Source organism: Maniola hyperantus, chromosome 3 (genome assembly GCF_902806685.2).
Source record: "Maniola hyperantus chromosome 3, iAphHyp1.2, whole genome shotgun sequence".
Lineage (NCBI taxonomy): Eukaryota > Metazoa > Arthropoda > Insecta > Lepidoptera > Nymphalidae > Maniola > Maniola hyperantus.
In genome coordinates this window covers 14,878,195-14,897,780 of record NC_048538.1, presented here as the reverse complement: position 1 = coordinate 14,897,780, position 19,586 = coordinate 14,878,195, and the positions used below count along the sequence as shown (strand labels likewise).

The 19,586-nt window shown below is 38.2% G+C and overlaps 4 protein-coding genes across 10 annotated transcripts in view; 2 read left to right on the top strand and 2 right to left on the bottom strand.

Moving 5' to 3' along the window:
* Positions 1–233: 233 nt before the first annotated feature.
* LOC138404715 (tetraspanin-6-like) lies at positions 234–4,369 on the bottom strand. The gene is made up of 5 exons (XM_069509452.1): positions 4,298–4,369; positions 2,684–2,917; positions 2,057–2,266; positions 1,193–1,360; positions 234–522 (listed from the first exon to the last, which is right to left on the bottom strand). Exons 1-4 carry the CDS (start codon positions 4,307–4,309, stop codon positions 1,211–1,213), a joined length of 606 nt encoding a protein of 201 aa, XP_069365553.1. The 5' UTR covers positions 4,310–4,369; the 3' UTR covers positions 234–522; positions 1,193–1,210.
* A 1,489-nt stretch (positions 4,370–5,858) lies between these two features.
* LOC117996263 (uncharacterized) lies at positions 5,859–8,635 on the bottom strand. Its single transcript, XM_034984308.2, has one exon. The coding sequence runs from the start codon at positions 8,613–8,615 to the stop codon at positions 5,859–5,861; it is 2,757 nt and encodes a 918-aa protein (XP_034840199.1). The 5' UTR covers positions 8,616–8,635.
* A 251-nt stretch (positions 8,636–8,886) lies between these two features.
* Arfrp1 (ADP-ribosylation factor related protein 1) lies at positions 8,887–12,577 on the top strand. Its single transcript, XM_034984309.2, has 5 exons — positions 8,887–9,144; positions 10,027–10,197; positions 10,311–10,392; positions 10,983–11,154; positions 12,317–12,577. Exons 1-5 carry the CDS (start codon positions 9,052–9,054, stop codon positions 12,408–12,410), a joined length of 612 nt encoding a protein of 203 aa, XP_034840200.1. The 5' UTR covers positions 8,887–9,051; the 3' UTR covers positions 12,411–12,577.
* A 71-nt stretch (positions 12,578–12,648) lies between these two features.
* AP-1gamma (adaptor protein complex 1, gamma subunit) overlaps positions 12,649–19,586 on the top strand; it is a 37,978-nt gene continuing 31,040 nt past the window's right edge. For 2 of the 7 annotated variants that reach the window (XM_069509415.1, XM_034984310.2), the window contains exons 1-4: positions 12,649–12,839; positions 16,459–16,520; positions 17,777–17,918; positions 18,814–19,002. In XM_069509415.1, the coding sequence (XP_069365516.1) occupies positions 12,781–12,839; positions 16,459–16,520; positions 17,777–17,918; positions 18,814–19,002 (452 nt within the window). In that variant the 5' untranslated portion in view covers positions 12,649–12,780. Of the gene's footprint in view, positions 12,840–13,701; positions 14,160–16,458; positions 16,521–17,761; positions 17,919–18,813; positions 19,003–19,586 lie in introns of those variants that run through there. The other 5 variants (XM_069509413.1, XM_069509412.1, XM_069509418.1 and 2 more) reach the window with 3 other exon arrangements.

Below are 19,586 nucleotides of genomic sequence, written 5' to 3'. Positions count from 1 at the left end.
TATTATATTTGATATTCAAAACGTTTTTACGATAAACCGTTAGCTTTTTTGCCTCAGTAAAACTGACTAAGTAAATTGAAAGTCGTGAAATGAAATATTGGTAACATCTATGTATTTAATATTTATATAAAATATTTGGTTTGAAATTATATATAGGCATATTCTGGGCACCTTTAAAGTAGCGCCAATTGAAGATAAACTCTAAGAGACGCCTGCGGTGGTACGGTCATGTTATGAGAAGACCCGAGATTCACATGACCAGAAGTGTAATCAATGTTAGCGCTGGACCCAGACGACGGGGAAGACCTCGACAAAGCTGGATGTCAGTCATATTGAACGAACTTAAGCCCAAATTGACCCCATGACGACCCAAAATAGAACAACTTGGAGAAATATGGTTAGGAGAGCCGACCCCAACTAACATGGGAAAAGGCTAGGCATATATATATTTGGTTTGAAATTAAGTTTAAAGGCGTTTATAAATCTTTATGGCATAGAATACAAAGAAAAAAACATACTTAGGTCTTTTATTATTTAATAATTACTTGAAGATGGAAACAAATAAACTATTAATAAACTTAAATCTAAAAAAAAAGAAAACAATATTAAATTAAAACTAAAATAAATTAAATTAAATCTAAAACCTCATCGAGACCACCGCAGCGAGGCATTGTACCCAAGATGCTGGCAGCATTACCCCTTTGGATGGCCAAACTAATTCTTTGGCCAAGGTAGCTGCCAGCTCTCGGGTCCCCGGTTGACTCGATAACTCTTTTCGCAATTTCTTCAAAAAGAGCTCGAGCCCCCGGGCCTCACGGCCCCAAGGTCTCCACACCAAAAGGCACGAATACGAAGCTCCCATCGAGGTTTTCATATTTGCGCCTTTTGGCCTGTTCGGCGCTGATGGCCGCTGCACCCGCCATAGAGGAGGTCGCCTGAATGTGGGATGCAGCTAAAGTGTCTACACAAGTTGCATCCCAAACAAGCGACCTGCCCATCTTCCACGGTACGAGCGTCATACCATCAGGTCTCTTGCCATCGCCACGTGCCAAACCAATAGGTTCTAGTACAGCTGGCACATGGGCGGTGGCAAGGGACCTCCGGATGATGTCGTTAAGGGTACTATGGCGGGAGAAGCGACCAGCGCTTCTCGAACAGGAGAGCCCATGGTGGCCGAAGGCGTCATACTTAGGTTCATTTCTACAATACTTTATGAAACACAATTTGGTGAGCATTTATCCATTTTGGCAGGTATTTCGAATTTTTTGGCAGTAAAATATTTGCTTTTCTGGTAGGCGTTTAAACACAAGCCGTCTCCTATTGCTTTGGTTAGGCTTAGCGCCAACACGGCTACGATCACCTGAAAGAAAGATGGAAAGAAAGGAATTAAGAAACAAGGTAAGAGAGATTATAATTTTTTTTTTAACAATTTACTAGTCTGTAGTCTACCACGAGTAAGTACCTACCATGTTCGATTATGATATTTTAGTACATTGCTTTCTTATAAGTTGTAAAGTGTGAAAAATATTTACTTTTTGACCAACTTCCACTGTCCTGTCCCGATTTTTTCTTTCGATAGGTACAATGAAAATAAAGATCCTTACATAGAACTCAGTCGATCAGCATTAAAAGTATTATAGTCAATTTCATTGATTTTTGGATAACTCACGCCTAACCATAAAATTGACTATGCCGAAATTGTATGGCAAAAAATCTAAACGTTTCGAAGACCTGTATCTCCTATGGTTTTGGATTGCCCCATACTGTCGTAGTTAGAATACCTACCTACCTTAGAGACAGGTCGAGATGGCAATCGAGGAGGGATTATCCCGCACACCCACATAGCACCCGTGCTATCCCGGTGCGGGCGAGCGCGGGTAACGTGCGGGTGTGCGGGGCATCCCACCGTCTCATACCCCGATTGCCATCTCGACGTATCGCGTACTAGGGTAGGTCAACGGGACGTACCCTATAGGTTTCTTGACAGACAGACAGACAACGAAGTGATACTATAAGGGTTCCTTTTTTCCTTTTGAGGTACGGAACCTCTTCTCACCTGAAAACAAATGACGCTAATAGGAACACCTATGATGACTGGTTTCCATTCCTCGAGCATATTCACCAACTTGAGCAAGCAACCCTCCTCGTAAGCTTCATCCGGCGTGCATTCTATTGCATCTGTGGGGCAGCAAGACTTGTCCAACACTGGGATGATATAACCATTCAGTCCGTAATCAGATTTCCCGCTTGCACCGCAACAGCTAAACTAAAAAATAATGAGATAAAATCACTGAAATAGACACATCTCTATATATAAAAATGAATCGCTAAATGTGTTGCTGATCGCAAATCTCGAGAACAGCTGAACCGATTTCGCTAATTCTTTTTTTATAATATTCCTTGAAGTACGAGGATGGTTCTTACGGAGAGAAAAATTTAAAAAATTTAAATCGACTGTTAGGCGGAACGAAGTTCGCCAGGGCAGCTAGTTACTTATACAAATACGCTGGAAGATGTATGCCATACAAAATACAGGATATTTTTATGTCCAGACCAGACCAGATAAAAATTCCAAATTTTCCGTGCCGGGAATCGAACCCGGGTCATCCCAATAATAAAACCACAGCGCTCACCACTGCACCAGGGAGGTCGTCCGCAGAGCTCAAAATCAAAATTGCCTTACCTTTTCCTGAGTGGTGAGAAAAAAATTAGTATATTCCCAACTTCGAAGTTTTTCAAAAATCTCGTAGTAGAATTCATCTGGCAGAATAGGTACAGGGGTCAGATTCTCCGGCGATCTGGCATTGAAGTCTACTGTCAGTGACTTAATTGTGTCAGACACTATGCTCCCGTATTTGAACACCAACAGGCCCAGTATTACTTGCAGGATGATTATCACAAGCAGTAAAACTGTGTACTGAAAATTAATAATACTTAGAGAGAGAACACGAGAAGAGGGCCTAAGACCTTCGTTATTTTATAAAAGCTGAAAGTTTCTCTCTTCTCAACACAGAGAGGAACGATCAGCGACTGTAAAGTTTGGATCATGGTTTCTACGTAAGCGTAGCGTCGCGCGTCGGTCGGTATAGATCTCTCACTGTGGACAGATGATGTGCTGTAGGTATATGTACAAGACCGGATATGTGGAAATCTATCGGTTGATGATCACGATGACGATGATGATTGCAGTTTGCGGACAAGCTCTTTCTTTAAAGTACGTATTTTTACTTGTATTTTTGCCTTTACTCAGCTGCTCGACCTGTAGAATGACAGCTACAAATTACAATGTCACGATCGCAATCACCTCTGGTTGGTTAATGCTAACTCACTAAATGGCTACTGTGCATTGTTGCAACAAAAATACCATAAATTCAGCCAATCACAACAATAGCGAATGTAATAACGATTGATGCAGGTTTTTCAGAATCGATTACAGTTAAAACGAGACAGATTTATGATACAACTAGCTTATGCTCACGACTTCGTCCGCGTGGACTACAAAATTTCAAACCCCTATTTCACCCCCTTAGGAGTTGAATTTTCAAAAATCCTTTCTTAGCGGATGCCTACGTCATAATAGCTATCTGCATGCCGAATTTCAGCCCGATCCGTCCAGTAGTTTGAGCTGTGCGTTGATAGATCAGTCAGTCAGTCAGTCAGTCAGTCAGTCAGTCAGTCAGTCAGTCAGTCAGTCACCTTTTCCTTTTATATATATAGAAGAAGAAGATAGAAGAAGACTTACAAACCTTTTGGGCAAAGTTAAAGTACTTACCTAGTAGTAAGTAAGTATGTAATGTACACTCTGTAGATTTCAGTCTGGGAATGAGATCTATAGAGCAAACTGTGCCTTTACTCAAACATAAAACGGTTAAAACAAGATTGATTATGTTTCTACAAATTCTCTCGTAGACACTGCTTCACTCTCTTGAAGTTGATGAATTTATCAATTCATCTGCACAAAGCGCGTCATCCTACCGCCTCGTCTTTCACAAAACAAAGATAAAGCTCTTTAAAGCATCTCTAGCCAAATACCTCAATAGCTCTACGGTTAGAAGAGCGGACTGAAATCGGAAAACCAGTTCAAACCCCAACCGTTGCACTATTGACGCACCTACTCCCAGCACAAGCTTAGTTGGAGGGGAAAGGGGAATATTAGTCCAAGCATCATTGGCTAGTATTCTTAATTTAAAAAGAAAAAGAAATATGAAAGCTCAATAGAAGTGTTAAGTCTGAAGAACACCTACGCTTTATATGTACAAGATCTCAGTCGCCAATAGAATCAACAAAATATGTTTACCATTAGGAGCATACAGTAGGTCTCAGTTATAGCACCACAGCCACCCAGGAAGGAGATTAAGAATACGATCAAGCCAATTACAACGATGAGCTTCCATGGTACCCATGACGGCAGCAAGTCTGTCAGCATCGACCATTTGCACAGACCAGCTGCACTAACCCCGATCAAAAACAGACTGAAAATCTGTAACAGTCAGTAAAATTGAAATAACTTATACTTTATCTACATATAGTTTTATAATCACTTTATTTACATTTTAAATTTAGTTAAAGGTTTACTTTACAATAGGTAGTTAGGTACCTACTTATTTTTTGAGTTATGAACAAAAAAATTGGGAATAAAGAATTCAAAAACTATTGTTTCTAAAAAATAATGCTATGGGTATTATAGTTTACTTGTTAGTTTTTATTAAGTAGTTTGGTCCCATATACAGTAGGTAGGTACTTCTTCATTTTTGTTTCTAAGATGGTATACCTTACTTAAACACAATATAGTTTTACGAAAATTCCCCCGTTTTTGGCGATAATTCAAAACATTTTTTGTAATTAACGGCTTTATAGTTTAGGTAGGTACTTAAGTGTCTAGAATCTAGATGATGCCCGCGATTTGGTGCACGTAGTTTTAGGTTATAAGCTGTGATAGCCTAGTGGTTAGGACGTCCGCCTTCTAATCGGAGGTCGGGGATTCGATCCCGGGCACGCACCTCTAACTTTTCGGAGTTATGTGCGTTTTAGTTAATTAAATATCACTTGCTTGGAAAACATAAAACGAACTCACCATGAACACCAGGTTAATGAAGAAGAGTATGTATTTCATAAAGTTCGCTTCATACGCCAAACGGACCATGCTGACGATACACTCTCAGTACCTATCCCACAAGTAGTTATAGAGGTGCGAGATTACTCTTATTTCTACTAGGTAAGGTATATTTAAAGTTAGGAACCTATCTTAAAACTCTACTTCGACGGAGCAGCCGTCACCAACCTGCTCGTTATGTAGCGAAACTTTAAAAGAGCGGTATATGGGAAATTGTAACAATAATGTGTTTTCTATCAAATAAATTCAACAGTGGTTTTCCTGTTCTAAATAAAGAAGTACCTATTAAAACTGAAAATTTCGCCCAGTTTTCCATATATGTACCTATAGCGTAAATGAACTTCATTTACTCTATATGTACTTACCTATAGGGTAAATGAAGTACCTACCTAACTGTACAAACTCTTCTATGGAAAATTAAAGATTTTTGCTATGTGAGTTTGATTGTTAATAGAGTATTGAGTTTAACGGCCGAAATTAATAATAAATAATCAATCTATCTGTGCTTAATCTGTAGAAATGTTACTTAGGGACTTTATTTATCGAAAAAACCTTAAAATATACCGTGAATAAAACCATACAATTTTGAGAAACAACAACGTCCCAGGTTACTATATAAGCCCTGAAGAAATGTACAGATCGCTATTGGGTGTAAAATAAATAAAAAAATTACAACTTAGATACAAACTGCATTTTTTAATAATTAAGTAATTTAATAATACAGACTAACAAGTGGTACCTAATCTTAATAATACTCGCAAAGACATAAATCTTTTACCAGTGCACTTGGTAAGGTCTCAATCGGGACAATCTTCATGATTTTCGTTAACTCTTCTTCTAAGTCCGAACTAATTGGACCCGCTTGTTTCGCAGTACGGAGCATCATCCTAGCTTTGTCAATATTACGATCAGACATTGCTAGTATTGCTAAAAAAGCCCATCCATCTGCAAGCAATGGTTCAGTGTTTACTGCCGCTGCAGCCCATCTCTCAGCTAACTTCTCTTCCCCAATTTTTGCATACACGCGACTGATGATTAATGCTGTATGAGGCGACGGGGCAACTTTATGAGCACGTGCAGCCCGTTGCAATGCCTCTGATGGATCACTTTTGAGCACACCTAAGGCACCTCGATAAAGTAACAACGGGCAGGTTTCCGCTCCTGCACGATCCGCTTCTAATAGCGCACTGTTACATTTGCTATCCCATCCTCGGAGGCAAGTCAAACAAACTGCTCGCATTTGAGACATTATAGCAGATGGGCCGTACAGATTTATCCCTTGCTCTGTCAGTTCTAAAGCTTTTTCCAATTCACGTTGTAATATAAGCGAAGCAGCTCTTATGTAGTAATTATCAACGGTAAGTTTATTCTCGAACCCATACCGAGATCCTCGGGTAACACAGCCTTCTTCGACACATTGAAGAAGTCTTTCACTGAATTTGTAACATCTCAAGCAAAGAAAAAATGCTGAAGCGAGCAACATAGGATTTTCGATGTTTAGCGTGGCAGGTAACCAAAACGTTTCCTCCTCACCACTCGTTTCCACCCACCGTTGCAGGAACTTTTTCCATTCTCTTGGCAGCTCGTACGCCTTCCGCATCCTTCGAGCTGCTACAAAAGCTGCACTAGCATTCAGATTGTAATGGTGTAATGCATGCAAAGCTGCCCAGCCGACTGCTCCCATAGTGCCATCTGAAGTATCACCCATAACAGCAATACGAAAAGCCGCAGCAGCAATTTCATAAGATCCTTCTTTGTCGTAATGTATGCCTCCGAATGTCCATAACAAATATCTATTTCTTGTCTGCGCAGTTAAAGCTTGCAGCAGATAGTCACGGGCTTCAGAATCACTGTTTTCTTCCAAACAACGAAGAACCTTTGCAAGCAAAACCCTCGGATGCTTTGGGGCAGCTACAAAATTTTTTTCAATATGATGCTCTGCGATCCGCATATCTCCAGCTAAACGGCTTCGCACTGCTGCAACACGTGAAGAGGTATGTGGAGGCGGTGGTTGCGGTGCAAATGAAGACGTCAGTGCACGCCGGCTAGCCGCATGCTGGGCAATGACGGTATCTTGCCATTGTAGGAACGAACACTCTCCTGGCGGAAATTGTTTTACCAGAGATCGCATTCTGGAGAGAAGACGACTAGCCGCTGTTCGCTTTAAGTTTTGATTTATTTGAACTTTTCCTCTACAAGATAGACCAATTAATTCTTTATGTACAGCCAAAGCTCCACCTTCTTTCCTTATGCGTCTTACATCGAGCGGGGTTTCAGCAGATACGGTGTCAACATATAACTCATTCGTGGGTGCAGCATTACCTTCTGGAGAAGGAAAACCTAACACTTCAAAAAGCGTCGCCATTTTAGCTTTAGCAGTTAGGGGATCAAACAAATCAAATCTCATTACGATGTATGCAGCATGTCCAGAGTCATCCGTAACATAATCGGTATCTCTAGCACTGACTAATTTCGCACTAGTCACAGGTAGTTCTAATAGAGCCCCAGTGCCTTCTGGCAAATAAGATTCATTGTAAAATAGAAGTCTCGTGCAGACGGTAACACCAAATTGTCCAGGTTCCAACAGTACACCCGCATCCACAAATGCCATATATCGACTTCTTACGTCAATTTTACCAGTTTTAGGTACACCTGCAATTTCAATTAGAAACTGAGACGTGAGTCTTTCGCGTAGATCCCCCGAGTCAACTAGCACACGTGTCATAGAATTCCAATAAACCGAATTACAAGTATCAGTAACCATTAGTTCCAGGTCATCTGGTACAAATTTATCTTCACGTGGAACATTAAATGTTGAATTGCCTACTAAACCAGCGTTACAAGCAGATGCCCATACAACCTTTGTGGCGTTCGAAGAACTTAAGGACATGCCAAAAGATGACGCTTGTGAGCTACAAATACCATTCAATCCTATTGCACTTAAATAAACTGTTCCTTCTCTCGCTACTGGGAAGCAATGGCCGGAAATCATAGTAAGCATCAGAGGAATTTTATCATGTTCTATTTCACCCTCAATTTGTGCAGACAATTCTACTGCACAACCTGTGGTTAAGCCTGTAATTGTATTAATTATCCGCACTTTTAGAAATATTTCTTTCTCGCCCAAAACCAATGGAAACAAATCGACAGTCGCACCAGCGTGATTGTCAGGGTTGAGTAGAGGATCTGCATCTTTTGCTCCTTTACCACCAACAATACGAACAAGAAAAATTAAAGGTTGTTCAGCTAATAAGCTTTGATAATACGATTGTTTCAAATCCACAGGTAAACTGTCATAGTGAAGAGTATGATTTTTATGCCATTTGGTTTCAAGAATAATTTGGCCATTAAATAGGACCAATAAATTCCAATCTCCAGGACCAAAACCATCTCCCTTTAAAACGAAAGATAGGGTCAAGGAACATGGTACACTTAGTTCTTTTTCGCTAGCAGCACTCGATTTCTCTGTAACTAGAATGGGCTTTGGTGTTTTAGGAGGCATTTTTAGAATAAATAAACTATTTTTTTTAACTAACTATGTAATTTTATTACAGTACCTACGACAAGTGAGACGACAAGGCTCTTTTGGCACTTGATGACATTGACAGGTGGGCATATTGTAGTAGGTAGTGCTGAGTAGTAGTAGGTCATGTAGTAAAATCCTTGGTATAATCCCTCACTCACGTGCCATTAGAAGTTGTTTATAGTCTTGGATGAATACGTGGGAAAGGAAAATGTCATTGTTGTCGTTGTCAATGTCAACGTCATGTCAATCTGTCAAATAGATTTGTTGTTTTTGTTTGGATGGATGTGGATGGATTAAAATAATTTGATTTCGATTTGATTTTCTCCGACTAGTAGAAAACTGTCGGAATTCGAAATTATAAATTAATTTCATTCAAGTGCCCTACGTTTTATTAAAAATAAAATGTACAACGATGTATACGTTACTCCACGGTTTTTATAAATATATTGTTCAAAAAGACGAATACTTCGTGTTGATATTAGGACTTGATAATGCGGGGAAAACGGTAAATATTACAGTTTTCAAATACTGATATCCTGACAATTTCTTCCGTACTGTAAGTAGATATTATTATTATAAAAGTAGAAGCTTACTGACTAACATGTCAACGTACCCACGACGTAGAGCTCAAACTGCTGGCTCCAGAAACGAAATTTTGCATGTAGGTTATCTCAATGTCCTTATTAATATTATGCGAAAGTGTATTTATCGTTACCATGTTATGGCCCATCTGCTTAATCAACTTTGGCGAAATTTGGTGCAGGGATAGGGATTTGATTCTAGAGACCTAGGCTACTTTTTATCATTAAAAATTAAAGAGTTCCCACACAGTTTTTAAACAACCCAAATTCATGTGGATAAATCACACGCATCATCTGTAAAGGTTGACTGAAAATCCACTCTTTTGATTCTCTGGGACAAAAAGTAGTATCCCTGTGATAAGATAACTCTGTAGGTACCAAATTTAGGTAGGTACGAAATCTGTTAAATAGATAACTAGGTTGTGAAAAGCTAGCAGAATGCAGATAGATCAAATATTGGTTTGGATTATAAAATAAAAGACAGAAAAATACAATTTGGATTAAAATAAACCAAAAATAAAACTAGCTAGCAATATATTAAACGCACACAAACACATATTATGTACATACACTTACCAACACACCGGTATAACCGATTTCGACGAAATCTGTTACAGATATAGCTTGCATCCCGGGCAAGGACATAGGCTACTTTTTATCCCGGAAAATCAAAGAGTTCCCATGGGATTTTTAAAAACCTAAATCCACATGGATGAAGTCGTGAGCATCATTTAGTTTGAAATAAACAATTTTTACTATTGATTTATTGAATAATACAATAAATAAAACTTAATTATTTGTTTCAGACGTATCTGGAAGCTGCTAAAACAAAATACAACAGAAAGTATAAAGCAATGAATCCCAGTCGAATCACAACCACAGTAGGGTTAAATATAGGTAAAATAGATGTAGATGGAGTTAGACTTAATTTTTGGGACCTTGGTGGACAACAGGAATTGCAATCACTGTGGGATAAAGTGAGTTTATAGGTTTTTGTTTCAAACAGTGTAAAGTTTTGTCTGAGTTAAGCAATTAATTAAATTTTACGCTTCATAAAACACTTGTGAGTCCTGACTTTGTTTTTTTCCAGTATTACGCAGAATGCCATGGCGTCATTTATATTGTAGACTCTTCAGATAGAGAAAGGGTGTCAGAGTCAAAAGAAACTTTTGGTAAGTTTTGGTAATATTTTATTGTATTTAGATCATACAGTGTTATTAAGAATGCTAGCAAAAACGAAGACAGGTGATAGTACTGGTTATTGATAAGATATTGGCGTGCAGTGCGTTTGTAGTAAAATCGCCTTTATAATGGGGAGTGCTGAAGAGCTTTTTGACCTCATTCCACCCTCCTTTTTCTACAAACGCACCGCGCGCCACTGTAAGCAATTTCATCCTCACCACTTTGCCCGACCTTTCTTTCCACGCACATACAAGCTGTGGAATCAACTCCCATCGGCGGTGTTCCCACTAGATTACAACTGGGGTTATTGAAGGGGCGGCCCAGCAAATTCCTGAAAGGCCGGCAACGCATCGGCAGTTCCTCTGTTGTTTCAAATGTTCATCGGCGGCGGTAATCACTTAACATCAGGTGACCCGCTTGCTCGTTTGCTCGCTAACTCGCTTATTTAAAAAAAAGGAGTTGGTAGAATGAGGCCATACAACTCGTCAGAACACTTGCCATTATAAAGGCGATAGAAACGCAAAGGGAGCTTTACGCCTCTGCAGTGCTCCAGGGGATATTTAACAGTTTTCTGTTCTAGACAGGATGATAGCGTCGGAGCACCTGTCCGGGGTCCCTCTGTTGGTGCTAGCGAACAAGCAAGACATTCCAGACTGCATGGGTGTGCACACAGTCAAACCAATCTTCAACCAGAACGCACACTTGATAGGCGCTAGGGACATTATGCTGATGGCTACGTCTGCCTTGACTGGGTAAATAAATTCATACCAATAATATTATAAACTAGCTGTTGCCCGCGACTTCGTCCACGTCCCGCGGGAACCCCCTTTTCCCGTGAATTTTCCAAAAAATTTCTTTTCCAAAAACAAAAAAAAAGTCGTTTGGAATTTCGGAGTTTGGAATAAATTTCGGTGATTCATTTTTTGTCTGTTACTTTTCATTGTCCATTAACTTACCGATTTTGATGAAATTAGGTACAGAGATAGCTTGCAGTTTGGAAACAGATACTTTAGATCTTTTATCCTGGATAAACAAAGAGTTCCCGCGGTATGTTTCGAAAACCTAAAACTACTTGAATGGAGTTGCGGGCATCATCTAGTCATCTAACATATTCTATCCTGGTTTTCGCATTTAGACGTTGTACGCGAGACCGCCAGTTTACGCCAGAAAGTCAAAAACGAGTGAGAAAGAGTGAGTGTCTCAAGTTGCTGCAGAACCTCTATACAAATAAGAAAGAAAGAAAAACGTTTATTTCTTAAATTGTGCACTGTGCAGCACATATCTTATACCTAACTAAGAGTTGGTTATGCCGGCGCTTCCTCCATCTTAATAATTTTTTTTTAAAGAATATTATCTAAGTTTATCATTATGACTAATAAATGATAAACAAATAAATAAAAATATTTTTAATCAATCAAACTTTTACAAGACACTGCTTTTATGTGAGGCCACGAACTTTTCAATCCGCCTAGTTAGGTACCTACTAATATTGTTTACTATTTTATATAATTATTAATTATATAAGTTAAATTTTAAAAAAATCCTGAAAAGAAATCGACTGTTAGGCGAAGTTCGCCGGGGCAGCTAGTAATATTATAAATGTGAAAGTGTGGATGTTTGGATATTTGGCTGCTTGTTACTTACTGAATATATAATTAATATAGAGATAGATTATACCCTAGATTAACACATAGGTTACTTTTTATCCCGGAAAATCAAAAAGGTTTCCGCAGGATTTTGAAAAACGTAAATCCACGCGGATGAAGTCGCGGGCATCAGCTAGTTAATACTAATTTATATTATAACACCAGTTACAATTCGTAATCTATCGTGTAGTAGTTTGGTAATATTTAAATGTAGTTTTAATATTGCCATTCAATAAGAAATGCAATATATTTTTGTATTTTTTTTCAGAGACGGTGTGGACGAAGGCATACGGTGGCTAGTGGACTGCATAAAGAGAAACAGCGTGGAGAGACCGCCACGAAATCACGACGACAATTTGTAAAATCAGAACGTCTGCGGGTTGCGACATCCATAATATTTATTATACAACTGCAATACCAATACAATGAATATTAATTAGCTTTCCTATTAAGATAATGTTGTGACTCGTCCCATTGTTTTGTACATACGTTATTGACGTTTGAAAATAAAACATACGAACGACGCTGATGTGTGTGTATTGCTGTCCTTTTTTAGTGATAAATTGTACATTTGATAAGAGATACGTTATTACTGAATATTTGAGGAGCACCTGTACTGTACCTGATAAAATACTGATAAGGACAGTTTGCAGCGTCGTAAACTAACGTGACATACTTGTGAAATGTTCTAGTGATTGTTTTGTTTGTGCCAATATTTAATTTATAATAACCATGGCTTATCCCATGTACGAAGTCGATTGGAGTGTTCTACCTCCCGAACAAAATAGAAGGTAGGTGATTAACCGAATTTGATTTCGACCTAACACAGTTACGAGTGTTTATGGTTTACTTCTGAGAGTCAAGATCATGGCCGACATAATATTTAGTTAAATAAAAGATCGCGTTACGATTAGAGGATAGAACAATTCAAATAGAGATGAGTGATATTTTATTCCACGTCGTTAGATGGGAAGGATGTAGATGTATGGCATGAAGGAAGAATAAAGAAGTATCAAGTCTTGATTCAAATCGAGCTGCCGAGTTATGATTACTCGAAAGTTATAATTTTTTTATTGATTTTTATAGCAGGGTTTTTACAACTACGTACCTACTTAATAAAATATAACGAATAATTTATTTATTTAATTAAGTACACAACTTGACTATTCATCAAACGTCATGTGCGATTTACGAACGAAAGAGCGAATGACTGCGACAATGATGCCAACTTAATCTATGAGCCACCAGCTGGTGCACTTTTATAAAAAAATAATTAGTGATTTTATTTCGATTTTAGGTCCTTTTTAACCATAGATTAAGGATTATAGGTCCTTCCTTTATGTTTTTCTATCCTTACTTTGTGTTTTAACGCGTTTTTAAAATTGTCTCCGGTCAAAATTATACCTACTGACAAGTGACAACAGGTGATACATAGATTAACAACGTCCAGAACTACGTACATTCTACATGCAGATCTTTATTATAAACGCTATTTAAAGCATTTTCGAGTTTGGTTGTGACTTGTGACTGATATAATATATACGGATATACGTGCTTAGTGCGTTTTCATGGAAAGCAGATGGTAACACTTAACTGCGCGAGTCATGTCATGTCCACAGAGTACTTTGGTCATGTCATGTCGGCCATGTTGAATTTCTTGCAACGCAGGATATGTCAGCTGGCGGTTTGCCGTAGTATTTCTCTAAAAATTTATGCTAGAAGATTAAATTGAGCGGTGTTCAGTGCTTTACTATAAATAATGTTAAATCTCATAAATGATACAATGGTTTAGTTTGGTTTTAAAGTGAAAATATGATATTATTGTATAAGAGGTGGCATGCGATTTCTCTTGCATTTTTATGGTTTGTGACAAGATAAAATGGTTTTAGGCCTGACTAAAGCCTCGTAGTTTATTGTTTCATTTTCTTACATTATCGTTTTATGTTATTTTAAGTGATAACCTTTCGGTGAAATTAGTTTCGTGTCCTAAGTTAATGCACCTGTCAGTCAAAGAACGATTATTATTATCCTGTTCCACAATCTCGAAGGAAGATCTGATTTATTTTAAGTAACCTCATCGAAGACAACAAGATGAACGGCTCGGACTCTGGGTAATTAGTTTATTTCCTTTCACTAATTAAATGAGAAGTTGTGCTAAGGTATTTAACTATTTATATTAACTTGACTTACTTTGTGGATCTATTAAGTACTAGAGCCTACACTAATCTCAATTCACAGTTATTGAAACTTAAAAAGAACCAGACACTAACTTTTTTATAATGACTGTCAAAGAATCCTTACAGTTTGTGCTATTTAGTTAGTTTAGCTTTACTTACAAGTTGAGAGACTATAGTAACCTATATTTCACTCTTATTGATAAGAAATGAGGTCGCCCTATGTTAAGATACATGATACCAGTGACAGCAAGGCTTTAATGTGGCATTGGTTGTGGTTGTAAGTCTAGCCTCTATTATGTATGTATGTCATGCTTTACTGCATACCACAAAAGGACATTACAAAAAGAAAAACTTTTAAGGTGGGTACAGTAAGGTGGCCCGCTGCGTGATTGCGGGAGAATTACAGCTACACTGCCACAATCGCAATCACCTCTGATTGGTTGGCGCTCACTCATTATTGGCTACAATGCATTGTTGTAACAAGAATCGCTCAAATTCAGCCAATCACAACAATTGAGATTGTAATAATGATTGATGCAGGTTTTAGGCAATCACCCTACAGCAGGTTAATTCCGGATGGTTTGTGATTGGCTGAATTTATAGTAATCTAGTTGCAAAGTAGTGCAAAAGTCCCCTTCCAAGCGCTGTATTTATAATGGCGCCGATTCTGTTGTCTTTTCTAAACTAAATTTAAGGTATCTGCATATTTTTCTGTTTGATATCGCTAAAAAAGGATGGAACATGAATTTTACATTATAGACTCTAAATTTAAGTGCGCTCTTCAAATTTAGGCAATAGGCTTGCGACTGGCATGTAAAGTCGCGATTTGACAGCTCTAAATTAAATTTAATACTGGCAAACTGTGTCTGTCCTTTTCATATTACATTACAAAGAAGAGGATGTGAATACTCTAAAATTTAGTTGTGCTCAGAATCAGTACCATTGTGTGGTTGCATAGTTCAAAGTCTACTTTTAGAATTAATTAAAGTCTAGTACTTTAACTAGTGTCTAGTACTAACTTTAAATGCTACTTATATGGAAAGAAAACAAAGCAGGTAGATATTATAGTAAACAACATATTGTTATTCTGTGGTAGTCTAAGTAGATATGTGTATAAAAAGCATATATCTAAATCTATTCGCACAACTGTGTAAATAGGCTACTTGACAATTTTTTTAAGTTGGTCTTAAATGGTTAATATTTGTCCTATTATATCAAAAAAATTAACACTATATTTTTTTGCGCCCTAAAAACCGTAAAACTTTAATTTAAAAAAATATTTTTCTTAGACAGGTGAAAACACTGTCGGCCATGTTTGGCCGATAGATTATCTGTGCTCTGACGTCATGCATTTGTAAACAACAGTATAACCGTGGTTATACTGTTAGCCTATTGAGTCGCATACATTACAACTAGCTGGTGTTTGTCATGTGTTGCAAAGGCACTTTTCTTAGAACACCTCATGCACAGTGGCGTGCACAGTGTTTGAAAACAGGGTAAGCATTAGTTGGTAGGAATCTGTTTACTGATAGGTCATAATGAAAAATATGCATTGAGCTATTACAACTAGGGTAAGCAGTGCATTTATGCCTCTATGACCTGCACGCCACTGCTCATGCACTACCTAACTATTGTACATGTATGTTGATGGTAACGTTCACGCAAGTGCTAACAACTGTACAAAATTTCAATTCAATGGGGGATGAACTATGTGTGAACCCATAGGTAATGAACTGAATTTGTGGTAATATCACAAATTTTTTTATTAAAATCTGTTCATGAGCAAATAATTAGTATTTTCTATTTTCAAAGTAAAGATAACTATACCAAGTGGAATATCATATGAAAGAGCTTTACCTGTACATTCTAAAACAGATTTTTATTTATGTTTATGCATTATAGTTTTTGATCTATCATGCAAAATGTTGAAAAAATACTTGAGTACAAAACCCTCAGTGTGCGAGTCTGACTCACACTTGGCCGGTTGATTGAAATAAAAATAGCAAGCAAACAAGCTGGCGGGTTTCCTGATGTTAAGTGATAACTGCCGCCCATGAACATTTGCAGCACCAGAGGAACCCCCAATGTGTTGCTGGCCGTTTAGGAATTTGTTGGTTCGCCCCTTGAATGTTATCCTTATGTTGTAATCTAATGGGAACACCGCTGAAGGGGGTTGATTCCACAGTTTGCATGTGTGTGAAAAAAGGATCATTGAATTTAATTTTTGTTGCAGGTTTAACCCAGCGTTCAACATTGCCACCATAAAGCAAGTGGTAAATGAGGCCATAGAGAGAGGTGAGTACAGTTGTTGTTCACTTACACTACTTACTTACATTCTAATTGGTCAGGTAAACAGTAACTTAAACATTTTAAACGTAAACAATAGTGCTCTGCTTACAATTTTAACCGCCTTGGAAAATCCTTCGAGTGTAAGTTTTTGTATAAATTAACTCTGCCAGTTACCCAAGCCTGGTACTGGATGGGTGGTTGACATGGTACAGGGCTTTAGCTTCCCTCCAAAAACTTATAGCTATAATGGTTGAATATATAATATGAAGGAAGTTATAGAAATGCAATTGTGCTGTTTTCTTGCAAAAAGTTACACTCAAAGCTCAAAGACCTGAGATTTTGCTAAATTTCGATTTCAGCTTTTCTTAATGATTGCTACTTAACTAACTAACAATTTATTTTCTATTTCTCTAAACAAATTAGATAAACTTCCTAGGTATAAATACTTAGATATTTTTGAAGTAAGTCTTCTTTAAGCGCGATTTGTGGATACAATTTTTTTGGCCAGAATCAAGCTAATGTTACTATAAAAATGCCAGCCAAACAGAATAGTTGTTTTGAGGCCGCCATCTGTTATTGTTTTTAAGTACCTAGCACCTACCAAGTAGTTACTCCTAGTACGATAGACTAACCACTCTATTTTTCCTTACTACAACTCAATTTCAAACTATTAAATTCTAACACGGCTTTTTAATTTGATCTTCTTCTTAATATATAAAAGGAAAAGGTGACTGACTGACTGACTGACTGACTGACTGATCTATCAATGCACAGCTCAAACCATGGACAGATCGAGCTGAATGCAGATAGCTATTAGTATCACGTAGACATTCGTAAAATAGGGGTTTGAAATTTGTGTAGTGCACACTCTATATGCAGGCGATGACCCGGGCATATTCTAGTTTAAACAATAAAATAATTACACGCTTCCTTCCAAGATACGGATCCCTCGATATACGAGTCCGAAATTTGTGTAGTGCACACTCTATATGCAGGCGATGACCCGGGCATATTCTAGTTTAAACAATAAAATAATTACACGCATCCTTCCAAGATACGGATCTTTCGATATACGAGTCCGACTCGCACTTGGCTGGGGTGCTAGATATACTTAGTTGTTATATGGTTGTTATCGATTGTTTTCCACGAAGCACCCACCCACGCTTTATATTAAGTAGTAATAATATAGTTGAACAAAACAAATGCACTGATCAACGCTTTTTTGTGTGTGTGTCGTCCGTAAACAGTCGCGCCGGTTTCAGTGCGGATGCAGACGCCGACTCGCCTCCGGGATCTGATCCGACAAATCCGCGCGGCCAGAACCGCGGCCGAGGAAAGGAGCGTTGTGAACAAGGAGTGCGCGTACATTAGATCCACCTTCAGAGAGGAGGACAGCGTTTGGAGGCGAGTATCACACTAAATTCATAGTTAGTTATATGACGTTTTGTCGGTTCAACGACAGAGATCTAGTTTTAAAAGTCGATGTACAACACACATACACACCTTAACACACGCACACACGCACTCGCATACATGCACACCACTATCACTTGTAATAGACACCGGTATAACATATCCGACCTTAGAGCACCAAATTGTAATAACATTTATTCAAGTTTTTAGAAATGGAGAAGGCAACCCACTGTAATACAGTGTTTACTAGTGCAGGGGTTGCCCATTCATACGTCTACTAAACCTAGGTCTACAATTATTACTTGTTTTTTTTTTTTTTTTTTTAATCTGTATTTTATATGTAATTTAATATGTAATAATATCCAATAAATAAATTAAATTAAATTAATACTTTCTACCGCGTACTGTACCTTATTACCTACCAGAGGTTCGATCCCGGGATCTCCATATTAAGGGTACGGACAGACGTGCTCATTACTAGCACGAAAGCATGCTTTTATTGAGCAAGTGCTCATTAGTAGCACGTGTGTCATGTAATGAGCATGCTTATTTCGAGCATGCTCAAAAATCAACCGACGTTTGATTTTCGAGCATGCTACCTGAGGCGCGGGTAGAAGGGGGCGTGCTCCGAGCGCGTCTGAACAGGGTTTGCTTATAGCATTACTCAGTACAACATACAACATATAACTCTACAGTTTATTTAAGCATGCTTATTGCTGGCAAATGTGAACAGTTGCATGAGCATGCTAACATTAAGCTAGCATAAAAGCACGCTTATTTTGAGCACGTCTGTCCGTACCTTAATTCCGGGACATTTACCACGAGATCAAAGGCGTCGGACTTCTGTGTACTCCTTATACTGTGCTAATGTGTCCAAAACTTCCAGATGTCGGAACATCGCGAAACTCCTATACATCCACATGCTGGGTTACCCAGCGCACTTCGGTCAGTTAGAATGCCTGAAGTTGATCGCGAGTCCACGGTTCACGGACAAGCGGGTCGGGTATTTAGGAGCTATGCTGCTTCTGGACGAACGTCAGGATGTACACCTTCTCATCACCAACTGTTTGAAAAAGTAAGTGGAATTTCTTCAAAAAGGAAAATGTCGGACATTGAGTCTCAATTACTTGAGAAAGACGCGCAAGCTCAGCTTAAAATAAATAATTCAGGGGAAAATATGGCGCAAGAACATCTTGACTGACAAAAAATATTGTACATTGACCTTTAGAAAGACAGCGGTTTTGTATAGCGTTCTCTGTCGTTGAGACCATCAAAACGTCACATAGGAATGAGTGACAGAGACAACGCTCTACGAAGTCGTAATCTCATTCTAAAGGTCGATTGCACAATATTTCTTGCTAGCTACTGTACTATCTCTATCCTTTATATTTACAAACTTATATCCTTTAGATATCTAATATGTCATACTTGACTAGTGGAGAGTTTATTTCAACCAGGAAATAGCTTGCCTTTGAGAAAACATGATAGGATTTCCAGAAGAAATGGAGAAAATAATATTTTAACCCTGATAGTCAGTATGAAAAGTTATGATTTTCAGCATTACAGTACAGGTAATCGTCTATTTGTTTCGGACGTTCGAAGCGGAAAGAAGCCCTGCGTGTAGGATTACTGGTATTAGTGTCTGTTTACAAAAATTAC

What these genes read in the sequence shown, in the direction of transcription:
- LOC138404715 (XM_069509452.1), bottom strand. An exon ending in TTCTCACCACTCAGGAAAAG is followed by an intron (nt 2,267 to 2,683) that starts GTAAGGCAATTT and finishes ATTATTTTTTAG; the next exon opens with TTTAGCTGTTGCGGTGCAAG. An exon ending in TTAGCGTCATTTGTTTTCAG is followed by an intron (nt 1,361 to 2,056) that starts GTGAGAAGAGGT and finishes TCTTTCTTTCAG; the next exon opens with GTGATCGTAGCCGTGTTGGC.
- LOC117996263 (XM_034984308.2), bottom strand. Translation starts at nt 8,615, where the DNA reads ATGCCTCCTAAAACACCAAAGCCCATTCTAGTTACAGAGAAATCGAGT.
- Arfrp1 (XM_034984309.2), top strand. Translation starts at nt 9,052, where the DNA reads ATGTATACGTTACTCCACGGTTTTTATAAATATATTGTTCAAAAAGAC. An exon ending in TTGATAATGCGGGGAAAACG is followed by an intron (nt 9,145 to 10,026) that starts GTAAATATTACA and finishes TATTTGTTTCAG; the next exon opens with ACGTATCTGGAAGCTGCTAA. An exon ending in AGAGTCAAAAGAAACTTTTG is followed by an intron (nt 10,393 to 10,982) that starts GTAAGTTTTGGT and finishes TTTCTGTTCTAG; the next exon opens with ACAGGATGATAGCGTCGGAG.